This window comes from Aotus nancymaae, unplaced genomic scaffold (assembly GCF_030222135.1).
Source record: "Aotus nancymaae isolate 86718 unplaced genomic scaffold, 86718_ANA_hifiasm-v0.15.2.pri h1tg000059l, whole genome shotgun sequence".
NCBI lineage: Eukaryota > Metazoa > Chordata > Mammalia > Primates > Aotidae > Aotus > Aotus nancymaae.
In genome coordinates this window covers 7,466,641-7,481,913 of record NW_026988473.1, presented here as the reverse complement: position 1 = coordinate 7,481,913, position 15,273 = coordinate 7,466,641, and the positions used below count along the sequence as shown (strand labels likewise).

General features: G+C 50.3%; 1 protein-coding gene across 1 annotated transcript; it reads right to left on the bottom strand.

The window, feature by feature from the left end:
* Positions 1-1,203: 1,203 nt before the first annotated feature.
* On the bottom strand, positions 1,204-8,756 carry SLC22A6 (solute carrier family 22 member 6). Its single transcript, XM_012454464.2, has 10 exons — positions 8,099-8,756; positions 7,720-7,823; positions 7,316-7,470; positions 5,907-6,075; positions 5,324-5,447; positions 5,049-5,164; positions 3,799-4,013; positions 3,553-3,661; positions 1,786-1,989; positions 1,204-1,483 (listed from the first exon to the last, which is right to left on the bottom strand). The coding sequence occupies exons 1-10, from the start codon at positions 8,465-8,467 to the stop codon at positions 1,396-1,398; spliced, it is 1,653 nt and encodes a 550-aa protein (XP_012309887.1). The 5' UTR covers positions 8,468-8,756; the 3' UTR covers positions 1,204-1,395.
* Between the last annotated feature and the right edge of the window lie 6,517 nt (positions 8,757-15,273).

The following is a 15,273-nucleotide window of genomic DNA, read 5'->3' as shown; positions in this document are numbered from 1 at the left end:
TCTGTGTCTTGATTTTCTTATCTGTAAAATAAGGAATAATTGTAGTAATTGCCAAGGGTTACTGGGAGGAGTAAATGAGTTAATATAGGCAAATGCCTTGGGACAGTGCCTGGCATGTAGTTAGCACTTAGTGCTGGGTCTTACTGGCTCTGTTCCCCACTCCCACTTCCCTCTTCTCTTTCCTCCACCAGCCCAGAGCTCACAGGAGGCAGAGCAACCAAGAGAGCTGAGGTAGCGTAGCAGGCAGGATTTGGTTAGCTAGCAGGCTAATCTAGAGCGGGTTTTGAGTCCAGACTCTGCTGGAATCTAGAGATTCCATCATCCATGCTGCTAGACGGGCCGACATCCTGAAGTCACAGCTGTTGTCTGCTTTTTTTTTTTTTTGAGACAGAGATTTGCTCTTGTTGCCCAGGCTGGAGTGCAATGGCACGATCTCGGCTCACCACAACCTCCGCCTCCCAGGTTCAAGTGGTTCTCCTGCCTCAGCCACCCGAGTAGCTGGGATTACAAGCATGTGTCACCACGCCTGGCTAATTTTGTATTTTTAGCAGAGATAGGGTTTCTCCATGTTTGTCAGACTGGTCTCAAACTCCTGATAAGGCTGAGGTGGGCAGATGATCTGCCTACCTCAGCCTCCCAAAGTGCTGGGATTACAGGCATGAGCCACCGCGCCTGGCTGTGTTTTTTTTTTTTAAATAGAGACAGGGTCTTGATATGCTGCCCAGGCTGGTCTTGAACTACTGGGCTCAAGTGATCCACCCACCTCAGCCTTCCAACATGCTGGGATTACAGGTGTGAGCCAGCACACCTGGCCAGCCGTTGTCCTTTTTCTTCTCCTTTGCTGTCAGAGGTTCCCACCTGCTCTCACAGAAGGGGAGGAGCTTAAAACGAAGCTTCTGATTGGTTGCTTTCATTTCAGCCAGTCATTTCAGCCCTTGTCAGTTTACAGGGAAGGGAGGAGCATTAGATAGTTAACTAAAACTCACAGAAATATTTGAATAGGTTAGAGGGCCGGGGAGGGAAGAGGGAGGAAAGGAGGGATAGAAAGGGGCAAAGGCAAGAGTCTTTTCTAGTTGTCTGGGATACTCCTGGGGGTGGAGTGGGTGGGAGCGGACTGTACAGTCTCTTGGGCTGGAAGCTGGCTAAAGTGGAGTGGCCATTCCATTTATTCCATTTGAGACAAGAGAGACATGGGAGATGGTATGCAGTCAAACCTTTTAATGATGTAGTTTTGGTGGGGTTTATAAAGGGAGGGAGAACCCTGGGAAGGTGCTTTCCTGAACCACAGCCCCCACACTTGGGTCACCATTTCCTCTTCCTCCTCCTTGTGTGGGTAGCCCGAGACCTGTAGGACCCTCTCTTCCTTTAGGGTTCTGTAAGGCCCCTTCTCAGTCCTCAGAGTCCATTCTTCTCTTGTGCTGAGGCCTGCAGTGGGACCATATACTTCTGGTGCTCTTGTTGCTGTCGTCTCTGTTTCCCTTTCCTGCAGGGGGGAAGAAGAGTGGCACTCTGGGTGTGCAGCCTCTAGGCCAGGGCCGGGAGTTGGGAGCTCCCAGGGGGTCTCCATTCAGCTGTGCCTAGCCACCTACTCTCTGCCCCAAAAACCTACTGCTCCCTGGAGCTGGGATCCCCAGGAAGGATTCTAGGAGAAGCTCAGGCAACTGGGGACAAAGGGACATAGAGCTTTGCACTAGAAGAGGAAGCCAGGGCCTGAGTCTCAATGCCACCCCACTCTGCATGTATGACCTGGGATATATCCCTGCTCCTTTATGGACTGGGGCCCACCTGTTCTCCAGGTCATGCACCGTGTCTGGCAGTGGCTGGCCCAAGGTCTCTGGCAGGAGGACAGTGACAGCGCTGGCAGCCACGGGAACAGCACCATAGATGAAGAGAGGCACGGACGGGTAGAGCTCAGCAGTCATGCTCACCAGTGGGCTCACGATGCTGCCCACTCGGGCCATGGTACTGCCCATTCCCAAGCCTGTCTGCCTGCAGGGCCCACAGCAGGTGGGTGTTGGTTAGAGTTCTGGCATGAATGCCCAGGTGCTGGTCCCATTTGGAGGTGGCAGCTCAGGCCCAGCCCCCAGGACACTCCCAGTACCTCCTCTGTTCCCCATTTGATTAGCAAGCAAACCAATTTTTTTTTTTTTGGTTAGAGATAGGGTCTCTATGTTGCCAGGGCTGGTCTTAAACTCCTGGGCTCAAATGGTTCCCCCACACCACAGCTGTTGATAATCTTTTTAAAAAGAGAAGTTGGAAAGGACTCTGGCCAGAGAATAAGGAGACTAAAGATCGAATTTTGCTTCTGCCCTTAATTTTCTGTGTGAGTTTGGGCAAGCCCATTTCCCTCTCTGGGCTTCAGTTTCTGTAGCTGTCAAATGAGACAGTTGTGTTACACCTATGGTTCTCAGATCATCTGAAGGAATTGTGAGTTATAGTTGCAACAAGCCAACACACACCTATTGGATTAGAATCCCTAGGGAGAGGGAGCTGGAATCTGCATGTTAAGAATATTCTTGCCTGGGCGTGGTGACTCACGCCTGTAATCCAAGACTTTGGAGGCCAAGGTGGGCAGATCACCTGAGATTGTGAGTTCAAGACCAGCCTGACCAACATGGTGAAACCCCGTCTTAAAAAAAAAAAAAAAAAAAAGAATATTCTTCATGAGAGAAGAGGCTAAAAACATTGACTCAGGAGACAAATGGCTTGGGGTTCAAATTCGTGCTTTACCATTTGTTAGCTGTGTGATCTTGGAGAAGTCATGTAACCTCTCTTTGCCTCAGCTTTCACGTTTGTAAGTGGGAATAATGATAGTACCTACCACAATGGCTTGTTATGCAGATTAAATGAATTAATATTTGTGAAAAGTTGAAGACACTGCCTGGTACATAGTGAGCGCTTTGGATTATTGCTCTTTCATCTGAGATCTGGTAAGGGCACAGGACCATGACCATCAGGTTCCACTCTGCAGACCTTGCAGGCCCACTCCAAGTAACCTAGGGAAGCCTGACATTTCTTTGATATCTCATGTGAATTTTGCATCCTGTTCTTGTTTCTTAATGCAAAAATACCACCCCCGATCTTTGCACTCAAAAAAGCAATGCTATGTTTATTCCTACTGCTGGGATATCATCAGGAGTGATTCCTGGGATAGGAAATTGCTTTCATGTTTGTGGTCTTTGCTTTCAGATATATCACTTGGTATCTAAATAGATGGAATTTAGATTTGGTGGCAAGTTCTAATTTGTATTTTGGAGATTAAGGGAGGACTCCAATTTGTTGCCTCTGAGATGTGACTTCTTGGTTCCTTACCCTTCCCCAGTTGGTGGCTACTTTTGAGATCTTCTTCCAGAGTCTGGTAAGGGCTTAGAGACAGTAACACCTGTGTTAGCTAGGCCATGAGGTGTGTACAGAGTGGCTACTATGTGCTTTGCACTGAGAGGGGCCTTTGGGCTGGGGTGTACTTGATTTAGCTCTGGGGTCTGACCTGTGCACGGGAGAATGTCTTTCCCCAAGAAAACACTGTCATTCTCCCATTATGTTCCCACTCACCGGATCATCGTGGGATACAGTTCCCCAGTGTACAGGAAGATGCAGTTGAAGGAGGCAGCCAGGCAGCCCTTCCCCAGCACAGCAAGGGAGGTTCGGATAATGGACTGGTCTAGAGACAAAGAAGAGGGGATAGCAGGAGCTTGGGAGTGGAGGCTAGGAGGAATTGGTCCCCTCCCTTCTGAGAGGTTGGGTTACGTGTGGGGATGGGGCTGAGGAGAAGGGGCCAAGGTGCTCATGGGTGCTCACCCTGGGGTACCACCCCATTGAGCAGGATGCAGATGCCCGCTAGCAGCAGTGCGGCCATCTGGGCCGGCCGGCGACCCAGGGAGTTGATGACAAGGAAGCTCACAAGCTTGGCAGGCAGGTCCACAGCACCAAAGATCACCTGGATTAGGTAGATGCTGACTCCAAAGCCCTGCAGGTCCATGACCAGCCCATAGTATGCAAAGCTAGTGGCAAACCTAGTGGAGAGAAGAGAAGGGTATACAGTTTGTTAGCGAGGCTTAAAGTGGGGTGCTCTTTCAAAATGGGGGGAGCTGCAGTGGGTACCCTGCTTAAGGAGCTGGAGTGTGCCTTGGCTAATATTTCTTCAGACATTTAATTACATAATTAAACTGCATCACCATTTGAAGTATTGAGGTAGTCCTCTAATACTCCAAATTTCCCAATCTTTTGATAACTATGGTCACAATTAATTTGGGGATTTTCACTTAGTTGTTGTGTAGGATTTACATAGGTTTGGTTCTCATCTTATCAATTGATGCTGGGCTGAGGGAGGGCAGGTGGATATCCAAGCCGTCTTCAGGGCCAAGGCAGCTGGGAGAGTATAGAGCCTTCTGGGACCTGTCCATGGTCCTGGGATGAGTGTTGTGCTTTTTCAGATGTCAAGAGCCGGCAAAACAAAGCTCAGATTATTGGCTAGAACCATGACTGAGAATAAATCCCAAATTGGAAGCAAATAATTCATTGGCGGAATTGTTCCTTCTGATCATGTTTCCCTTAACTGTCATGGGACTGCCATCATGGTGGGAAGGAAGGATAATGGGGTGTGTTGCAAAGGGAAAGGCAGTTTCCTTGGCCTTGGCCAAAGTGTTCTTTGGAGATGAGTTTTAGTCATCTTGTTGCCCGTGCCTGTGTTTCTGGCAGGCATCATCAGGCCAATAAAATCTGTGAATATTTTGCAAGCCAGACTGCTCTCTGCTTTCATGATGTAAGTCTGTTGACTCTGGAGCCACTTGTCCTCATGAGGTGTCTACACATTGGAACAGGGCTAGTGAAGGGACAAAATGGGGAGATTGGTGTCCAGGGTAGAGGCTGGGACTGAGTTGAGGCTGGGGGGTGTCTGGTTCCTAAGGATGATCCCTAGTTTGGGGTTACTGGCTCTCACAGCTGGTCTGCTGCCCTTCCTGCCCTCCTGTCTGGCTGCTTCCACCCACTGTGTCTGCTCCCTCCCCAGCCAGCCTTTTGTCTCAGTCTGTCTGTCTTTCTGGGCCTACCACAGCATGGAGAGGTAGAGGAAGAGGTGGCGGAGGGTGGGGCACCGCAGCAGCTCCATGGCCGATGCCTGGCCTTTGCCCATGGTCAGCTCCTTCTGCAGACTGGCCCGGAGCACCTGCTGGGACCAGCAGAGCTCAGGGCCCAGGATCCTCCCAAGGAGCTCCTCCCAACCTAATCCCTTAATCAGAGAAGCTCCTTGGGCCCTGGGTCCTGGGTTTGGGGCTTGGAGGTGAAGCCCTGGGAGGTTATCATGGGAGATTTCCAGGGATCTCACCTCCATACTCAACTTGGCTCCTTCTTCCCACTTCCCATTGATCCGGGCGACTCTCTGCAGGGCCCTCAGGGTGAGGTCCAGCCTTCCGGAGGAGGAGTGCCAGCGGGCCGACTCGATGAAGAACCTGGGAGCAGGGGTGGGAGTGGGTGTTGGCATGGTTTCAGTTTCAGTCAGCTGGGTTGGGGGCTGGGGCTGGACTTTCCAGGGGCCTGCGATGGGATTTTATTTAAGGTTGGGAACCCAGGGTCCTTGTCAAATCCCTCTCTCTAGGACCACGAGGCAGTCACCAGCTTGGTAATGACATATTCCCCAATCCAGAAGCTCAGCTCTTGGTTCCTGGGAAGGGGAGCAGAGCAGGCAGATTGGAGAACTGAGTGGGGGAAGCCAGAGAATTGGATATCCTGGGGCAGAGCCTTCTCCCCACAGCCTTGATTTCCCTATCTGTCATACAGAGGCATCGGACTGGGTTTGACCTTCTCTAAATTTGTGGGATGGGATGTGTGCTGAGCTCTGGGAGAGGTCCTGTCCCTTGCAGCCCTCTGGGCTCCTGTGGCAACCACCTCCATCCCTAGGCCCCACGCACCAGGAGTAGATGAAGAAGGCAAAAAAGGGCACAGAGACCAGCAGCTGCAGGTGGCGCCAGTGGGGCACAGCATAGGCCACTCCGGCCAGGAGGAACTGGCCCAGGCTGTAGACATAGCCAATCAAGGTGCCCACGCAGGCCCGTGTGTGGATGGGCATCCACTCCACATCTGGAAAGAGGGTTAGGACAGGATGGTGCAACTACCTGGGCTGCTGGGCTAGTAAAGACCCCTCCCTCCATCCAAACCGTGGCCTGTCCCAAGGCTCAGTGGAAAATGCATCAAGTAAGTTGAGTGCCAGGGTGATGGGAGTGGGGGACTTTCAGTGGAGGTATGGATGGGGAGCTGGCTTCAGAATACCCAGGAACTGCCCCCTCCACACTCTTGATGGTTTTCTTTTTTTCATTCCTCCTCAACCTGCTCTCCTGGCTAGAGTTCATTCTCCCTTCAGAGCACTTCTGACAACTCGGTCTATCTTCAACAGCAACCACCTCTCTGGTTTTCCTCAGCCATAGGCTGGATTCTACTCTCACTGGCTAGAGCAGCTTGGAGGAGGCAGTGGCTTTTCTCCATCCTGGAGTCTTGAGGTAGGAGTGGGATCACCTCTCTGGTGTGGTCTGGAAAGGCCTACCTCTTGTCCTGGTGGGCTCCCCTTTCAGCTGCTGGGACAGGGACTTGGATACTTAGGCTGGACTTGGGGCTGGGTTTCTTAGGTGTCTTGCCCAGGCCCTAGCCGAGTCTTGGTTAATTCCTTTAGTCCAGAGAATCCCAAATCCTTGGATTCCCTTCTGTGCTTGAGGAATGACCTTGGGTAAATCCTTTCCTTTCTTCTCGGCCTCAGGTTCCTCATCTGAGAAACATGGGTAGGGGGTAGTGATCTCTCAGAGGATGCACATGGATGGCCCATGGGGAGACCATGCTCAGTCCACAGATGTATCATCTACACAATGCTCCCTGACTGTATGTTTAATATTAGAGTTAATTGCAAACATTAAAAAAACTGGGATATTTTATATTAATCCAAGAGAAGGGGGGAATATATGACAGCTGTAGGATCTCCTGGCTGGAATGCCCTAGGCATCTCCAGCTGCGTGCCTGTGGTGTCTCTGGATGAATGTGTCTCTCCTTTCAATACAGTTCTCACCATGCCCTAATGCCTTCTGCACCTGGCCTGCTTGGTCTCTTACTTGATCTGCTGGCTCTAACAATGGAATTCGCAATCCTGTTTCTAAATGAGGGGTCAGGGTGATATGAGCCTGAGAAAAAGGTTGTTCTATCAGCAGGAAGGTGAGACCCAAGAGAGAGGCTGGTGGGCAGGCAGGGCTCAGGAGGGGCAGGCTGGGAGGGGAGGCTGGAAAGGGGTTGCTGGGCTGGGTGGCCAGACGGGGGTGGGCAGGTAAGCATCTCTCACTCAGTGTCATGCAGTTGAGGGCGATGCCAGCCAGAGACATGCCCGAGAGGAGCCGGAAGGCACAGTAGATGGGGAAGTTGGGTGCGAAGGCCGCGCAGGTCCCTGATACAGCTGTCTGCAGGTAGTTCAAGATCAGTACCTTCCGGCGGCCTAGCCTGTGGGAGGAGGGGAGACCTGCAGCTGGGCCCTGGAGACTGACAGGGGCCAGGCTGAGCCAGGAGAGGAGCGCTCACCCTGGATGAGGCCTGGGCTGTGGGCCTTTGAGGACCTCTGAAGTATTACGAGGCTGGTGCTGTAGATCCTCAAACCAGCCCTGACTGGCAATGCCAAGCTCCCACCTAGACCCCATGAGCCCAGTTGACCCATAATCCCAGTCCAGCCCCTTGACCCTACCCAGGACCGACCTGTCTGCAAGATAGCCGAACACCATGGCTCCGAGCAGCACACCCACCATGTACAAGGACTGGGCCAGCTGGCGTAGGGCCCTGTGAGAGCACACGAGGTCCCACTGTGGGGAGAGGAGCAAGGATCAGGCAGAGATGAGCCTGGTTTCAGAGGATCCCCTTCCCCTCCTTCAGGCTGGTCCTCTGGGGTTCATGTCACCCTGTTCCTCTGGCACTTACTTTGCCCTTTGCTTCTTTGATCCTGAGAGCTGAGAGCGTTTTTCTTTTTGACTCAGCAGTTAAAAAACTCAGCAGTTAACTTATCCATGTACATTTTTTTTTAAACAAAGGCCCCCGTCTTCCCATCTTGATCCCTGGAGGGGGAGCCCCAAGTCCTCACCTCAGTCACGATGGTAGATGGGAAGGTGCTGTTGTCATAGATCCATCCGTCGGTGCAGGGCTCTGTGGCCCCCGTGCCATTGGCTTCTGTGCCATTGGGAAAGGGTGGTCCCCACTGTGGGGAGGTGAAGCGGAGGCAGGATTCAGGCCTCCCCTGCCTGTCCTGGGGCAGCCAGGCCTCCAGCCCCCCATCCTTGCTGAGGTTGGTGTGGGCAGGCGGGCGGCAGTGGTGGGTGGGGATGGCAGCGGTGAAGTTCTGCAGGGTGTTGTGAGAAGCCATCAGGAGCAGGGGGAGGACCACCAGGGTGACCTGGATCTGCTGGAAGCGGCCGACACCCCCCACCTGCTGAAGGAGGTCATTAAAGGCCATCGGGTCAGGCCCAGCCCAGCGGCTGGGGGCTGAGGCCTTCCAGTCCCAGGACCTCTGTCTGTCTGTCTGCCTGCCGTCCTTCACTGGAGGAGCAGCGCTGCCGTTTCTTCCGCAGCTGGGTTGCTCCCGGAGCTGAGTCCGAGCTGCTCTGTGGGGGGACAGCAGCCTCCTTGGCTGCTCCTCCTTCTTCCCTGGTCTCCCTGATCTGTCCCTCCCTTTTCCCTTGCAGCTTGTCTTCACTTTGGGGGTCAGGGCAGCTCAGCTTTCAGGGTCTGCTGGAGGCCTGACCCTTGCATGGGCAGTTTTTAATCCTTGGCCTGGAGGGAATGAGTTAAAGTATGACTTGGTATCAGAAGGATTAACCCTCCAAGGATTCCTTGTGTCAGTGGAATTTCTCCAAGTGGTTATAAAGGGCAGGAGAGGGTGAACTGAAGTAGGAATCGGGAGAGGGGTGTATTGGGGGGAGCATCTGGGCGTCTGGGGGCAGGAGGGGCCAGAGTGGGATCTATTGGATTTATTTGTCTTCCTTTTAGGAACAAGACTGGGCTCTGGGAAGTGCGGTGGCCTCTTGAGGAGTTTCTGCCCTTGTTAGTGGATGAGATCCAAATAGTCTGCCTTTGGGAAGGGTTGCCGGGGAAATTACAGGGTGCCCAGTCAAATTTGCATTTTAGATCAATGAAGAGTGTTTTTTTTCAAGGCCAGCAGCATCCGCATGTTTATCCGCACTATACACTGGGCTGGGTGGGCTGGGCAGAGGGTGCCTGGCCCCCAGTGAAGAGTTTTAAAAAGTTAGTCTCTAATATTGCACGGGACATACTTATACTAAAAAATTCTTCATTGATCTGAAATGCAAATTTGACTGGGCACCCCGTATCCTTGTTTGCTAAATGTGACAACCCCAGTCTTTGTTCTTATGGGGACAGCTCTCATCTTATAGGACCATGGCCTTATTTAATTGGAAGAAACAACAGAGGTCAGAGGCTGCTCTTGGAGTGGGACCCAAGACAAACGTCATACACAGTCTAGGGTGTCTCAGCTTCCACCTTCTTGCTGATCATTGGTCAGATTTTTCCCTTAGTCATATTGTCTTCTGTTCATAGTGCTATTCTTTCTTTCTTTCTTTTTATGTTTTATTTATATTTTTTTATTTTTTATTTTTTTGAGATGGAGTTTCGCTCTTGTTACCCAGGCTGGAGTGCAATGGTGTGATCTCGGCTCACCGCAACCTCCACCTCCTGGGTTCAAGCAATTCTTCTGCCTCAGCCTCCTGAGTAGCTGGGACTACAGGCGCGTGCCACCATGCCCAGCTAATTTTTTTGTATTTTTAGTAGAGACGGAGTTTCACCTTGTTGACCAGGATGGTCTCGATCTCTTGACCTCATGATCCACCTGCCTCGGCCTCCCAAAGTGCTGGGATTATAGGTGCAAGCCACTGTGCCCGGCCTCTTTTTATTTTTTAATTGTTTTTTGAGACACAGTCTTACTCTTTGCCCCGGCTGGAGTGCAGTGGTGCAGTCTCAGCTCACTACAACCTACACCTCTCAGGTTCAACCGATTCTCTTCCCTCAGCCTCCTGAGTGGCTGGGATTATGGGCATGTGCTACCATGTCCGGCTAATTTTTGTATTTTTAGTAGACATGGGGTTTCACCATATTGGCCAGGCTGGTCTTGAACTCCTGACCTCAGGTGATCTGCCTGCCTCGGCTTCCCAAAGTGTTTCAATTACAGGTGTGAGCCACCACACCCGGCCTCTTTATTTATTTTTGAGATAGGGTCTCACTCTGTCACTCAGGCTGTAGTGTTGCAGTGGCACAATCTTGGCACACTGTAGCCTTGACCTCCCTGGGCTCAGGTGATCTTCCTAGTTCAGCCTCCTGAGTAGCTAGGACGGCATGTGCACACCAGCACACACACACACACACACACACACACATGCATTTTTGTAGAGATGTGGTTTCGCTATGTTGCCCTGGCTGATATTGAACTCCTGGGCTCAAGCAATCAACCTGCCTCTGCCTTCCAAAGTGCTGGGATTACGGGAATGACCCACTGTGCCCAGCCATAGTGTTATTATTATTATTTTTATAACAATGAGCATGAACTACTGTATTTTTAGCCACAACTCTAAAATCCGTGAATTCCTCCAACAGAGTGTTGGCTCCTGAGTCACATATGACCAGGGAAGTGTCGAGCTCTGATTGGATGGGTTTCCATAGGATCCAGTTGGTTGGATCCCCAGATTGGGGGCACTGAGAAAGAGAAGGTGGCAACTTCTTGTTATTAATTTATGTAATTAATATTATCTAAAACTGGACTCTGGAGTCAGTCTACTTGGACCTACACCCTCATTCCACATTTATTGGCTGTGTAACCAGGGGCAAGTGACTAAACTCTGTACGTCAGTGTCCTCATTTGCAAGATAGAAATAATAGCTATGTTTGCTACCTTGAGTTTTTGGAGCATTAAATGAACTAATATAGGTAAGAAGCTTAAAGTAGCTCAGATTCTCTGTAATTTTTTTCAGTGGTTACAGGCTCTTCTTATTTGTTTCTGGTGAAAAGGTGAGATGATCACATTGATTTTAGAAAGAAATTGTGCCTAAGTACATCTTATCCTAAGAAGAGTGATGTTTGATTGGGTGTGATTTTGCCCCCCAGGGGACATTTGGCAATGTCTGGAGATAGTTTTGGTTGTGTGTCACGACTTGGGGTGGTGGTGGTGCTACTGGCTTTTAGTGGGTAAAGGTTAGGGATGCTGCTGAATATCCTGCAATGCACAGGACAGGCCCTCTCCACAAAGAATTATCTAGACCCCCAAATGTTGGTGGTGCTGAAGTTGAGAAATGCTACCTTAAAAGATGTTGTAGAGTTTGTGTGTATAATAATTAATCCTATACCTGCTTGACCAAGGAAAGATGGCTCCTATCAAAATATTTCCAAGAACCCCCAGGATCTCATTTGAGTGAAGAAAGTGTTCTGAAAGGTGAGGAAGAGAAATTCTCCTGCTCCTTGTTCTGCTGGAGGACAGCTGGTTAGCCTGGCCTCCAAAGGCCTGAAGCTCTTTCCCAGCCAGGGCCCACCCAGCCACTTTCATCACTGGGGTGGCTGAATCAGGACCCTGATCTTCCTGTGTCTGCTGTGACCCTCTTCTCCACGATATCCTAGCTTGACTCTTGGGCTTGGCTGCATGCTGGACTCTTCCTTGCCTTTTATGTGTGTTTCCATTTTGGGTCTCTAATTGTCCCTCTGGGTAACCTGGCTCCTGCTGACTGCCCCTCCACCTAGCTTTGTCATTATGTTGGCATGTATCTAGACATGATGGATAATTAGGGTTTCATTGTTTTACAGGAAGCACCCCAGGCCCTGTACAAATGAGCTGATGCCAAGGGTTATGAGAAGAAGGGATTTTTCTCAATTCTTCTGGGCAGAACTCTCCAACTCTTGCTGTTGAAGGGTTGTAGTTTGATGTTTAACTTCTCTTGTTAAAAGTCGAGATGACCTGTTAGTGTCGTGCAGTAACTACACCTTGTGTATTAAGTTGGGAGTGTATTTATCACTCATCAGGACCCTGAGATCCATGAAGTCTTAGACTGGCTCAAACCTATTCTGTCTAACTTCAAAGCTGAGTTCTTAACTGCTGCTGTGGAGGTGTAGACTGCCCAGCCCAAAGGGTTTTGGAAATTATCTGGGCTCATATGTACAAAAGAGAAAAGGGGAGGCCCAGAAAGGGATGTGACTCAGCCCAGCTTTCCCCCTCCCGCCCCGTGTTGGTTCTGGGCTGGGACCCAGTGGGTGTCCAGATGCCTGACAACATTCTCCAGGCCAAGATACATAAGAGTCCTGTGGTCTGGGGATGTGAGGACAGCTGGACAAACAACCTGGGGACTGCAGGGCCAGTCTCCTGCAAGGACTTGGTGCCCTCATGGGGGAGTGGGTGGAGTGCTGAGGGCAGCGGGGGATGGTGGGCCCCTACAAGCACCTTCTCTCTCCAAGCCTGTGCCAACCCCACCTTGGAGAAGAACTCCCTCCTGACTTCCTGACCAGCTGTGATCCTGGGAGAATCTGGAGAAGACTCCATCGGAGACTCTGGGCAATGAATTGTGTTTGGGTCCTGGGATCATCTGAATGGCAAGGGATTTCCCAGCAGCCTCCTGGCTCATGGAGAGTTTCTGGATGGACATACTCTCATGGCAAGTGATTTTCAGAGCCAGGAACTATCCCTTAGGGGAATCTTGTGGGCCACTAAAACCTCACAGTTGGACTTCCTTGTGCTGACTAGAATGTAGACTTAAATTCTGGTCATATTCACTGAGAAAGGGTCAAATCTGGGAATCTCTGATTGGCCCAGAGCCACAGAACCATATGCCAGCTAAGTTGAATGCCATCAGGTAAAAACGTCTTATCAGTACACATAAGGAGACCGAGACCCAGAGCAGGCAAAGGGTTTGTCCTTGGTCACACAGCAAGCAAGTCTGGAACTCAACTGTTTGGACTCCATTGTTCTTCCTACCATGCCAGCAGCCATCACATATCCCAGATTTTCTGGGGTAAGTCCTGATTTTGTATGATTTTATTCCATTAAATAAATGGGATTTAAAGTGTGGTACTACCTGTGATTTTGGTTTTTATTCTTTTGTGAGACTTTTCAAATAAATGATTTACAGATTATATAAAACACTCTTACTTAGATCATATGCCCTAAGCATGGGTTTGAAATGATTGACCTGGGGAGCAGTTCAGCAGATTCCAAGTGTCTACCAGACCCCTAGCAACATTCTGAGTAAGGAATTCTGAGCTACACTGAGAGCTTTGTGCCTTGTGGCCTGACTTTCCTGACTGATGGATGGTGCAGAAATTAGAAATTCATCCAAAGACTTCCATTTAAATGCTGGACATGAGGCCAGTGACCAATGAGTTGATGCAGCATGAGGACTCTGCCCAAATGTGGTGCTCCATATTGGATCTCCATGCACTGAGCCAGGTGGAGTCCCTGCTTCGAGACAGAAGGAGGGGAGAAGAAAGAGCAAGCGGAGCTGGGGTTGTAGAGGAATAAGCAGCAATGGAGAGGAGGAGGAATCCAGAATGGGGATTTGGGGACTGCAAGAAGAATGGATCTTGTGAGTGGCCAGTTTGTCCTGACCAGCATCCCAGTTCACCATGACTCCTGATCATGTACCTGGAAAGTGTTTTCTTGGGTGTCTTCCCTTCCCTTCATATGTGTCCTTACCTGAAGCAGCACAGGAATAGTCATGGCCAGGACATCCTGGCAGCCACTCTGATTTCTGGACAACTGACAGATGGAGGGACAGTGAAGTCAGTGTTCCTCCCTGAGCCTGGTCCTTCTCCCTCCAGGTTGAGCCAGTCAAACCAAGGGAAGGCATTGCTGGCTCTGTTGTCAGCTGATCCTAGGCTCCAAGGTAGAAACTTTATAGGCAGAAACCAGGTTTCAAGGTAGAAACTAGGTGGCTTCTCCCCATCCAGCCCCATAGCACTCTCAGCATAAAGGCCCGATCTCAGGGGGCAGTGTGGCACAAGGCTGGTCCTAGGTGCCAGCCCCAGATCATCTACAGGTTGGCAAGTGGGGAGTCCTGCATCCAAAATGATCATAAATGGCCAGTCCCAGCAGCTTCCCACATGGCTGGGTGACAGATGGGCTGGCACAGGAGACCCGCTTCCCTTCTCATTCTCTTTCAACCTGGCTCTTGCTTCTCTTCCCTGACTTACCCCCTAACTCCCTACTTACACTTTCTGGGATCTCCTGCCAAATAGACTGTGATACTTGGACTCAAATTCTTGTCTTGGGGTCTGCTTCCAGGAAAATACCCACTAAGACACAACTGTGATCACAGTTCAGTGTCTGATAAGCAGGATGCCCAACCCAGGCTCTGGGGGATGGGTGGCACGGAAGGCTGTTTAGAGGAATGAGGAATGCATCCAAGCTGGGCCTTAAGGATGAGTTGGCGTGAGCCAAGTGCTGGGGAGTTGGAAGGGGGGAAGCCAAGCATTGGGCATGAAGAGCAGGGGCAGTCCAGGATCTGGAAAAATGTTGGTTGAGGCTGGATTTCAGGGTACAGGGTAGACACTGTTAAAAACCAAAGCTGTTGAGACAGGTTGGGCCTGGTCATAGTAGGCCTTGTGAGAGACTTTAGATTTTATCCCAGTGGAAGCTCACCAGAAGGTTGAAGTAGGGATACAATACGATCCCTTTCATATTTATTAAGCTGTCTCTTAAATCTCTAAATACAGATTTGAGAGTAATTAGCTGCTGCTGATAAAGGCCTGCAGTGTGTCTGAGTTGTTCGGCGTGGTATCCAGTAGCCACTACTGAGTGCTTGAATTGAGCTAGTCCACCGAAATATGCTGCTAGTGTAAAATACACACCAGAATTTGAAGACAGTCTGAATTTAAGGTTATAAAATATCTAATTAATAACTGACTGGGTGCAGTGGCTCATGCCTGCAATCCCAGCACTTTGGGAGGCTGAGGCAGGCAAATCACAAAGTCAGGAGTTCGAGACCGGCCTGACCAACATGGTGAAACTCCCTCTCTACTAAAAATACAAAAATTAGCCGGGCATGGTGGCAGGTGCCTGTAATTCCAGCTACTCGGGAGGCTGAAGCAGAGAATCACTCAACTTGGGAGGCAGAGGTTGCAGTGAGCTGAGATCGCACCACTGCACTCCAGCCTGAGCAAGAGCGAGGTTCTGTCTCAAAAACAAAACAAAACAAAACAAAACAAAGCCCAAAAACCTTAATATTGATTAATGTGGAAATGGAATATTTGAATACATTGGGTCAAACAAGTATT

Bases quoted from the DNA above. Each gene is read 5' to 3' on its own strand.
- SLC22A6 (XM_012454464.2), bottom strand. From the start codon at position 8,467: ATGGCCTTTAATGACCTCCTTCAGCAGGTGGGGGGTGTCGGCCGCTTC. The intron at 3,662-3,798 runs GTGAGCACCCAT...CTTTGTCTCTAG, and splicing joins CAATGGGGTGGTACCCCAGG to ACCAGTCCATTATCCGAACC. The intron at 1,990-3,552 runs GTGAGTGGGAAC...TGGGCCCTGCAG, and splicing joins CTGTATCCCACGATGATCCG to GCAGACAGGCTTGGGAATGG.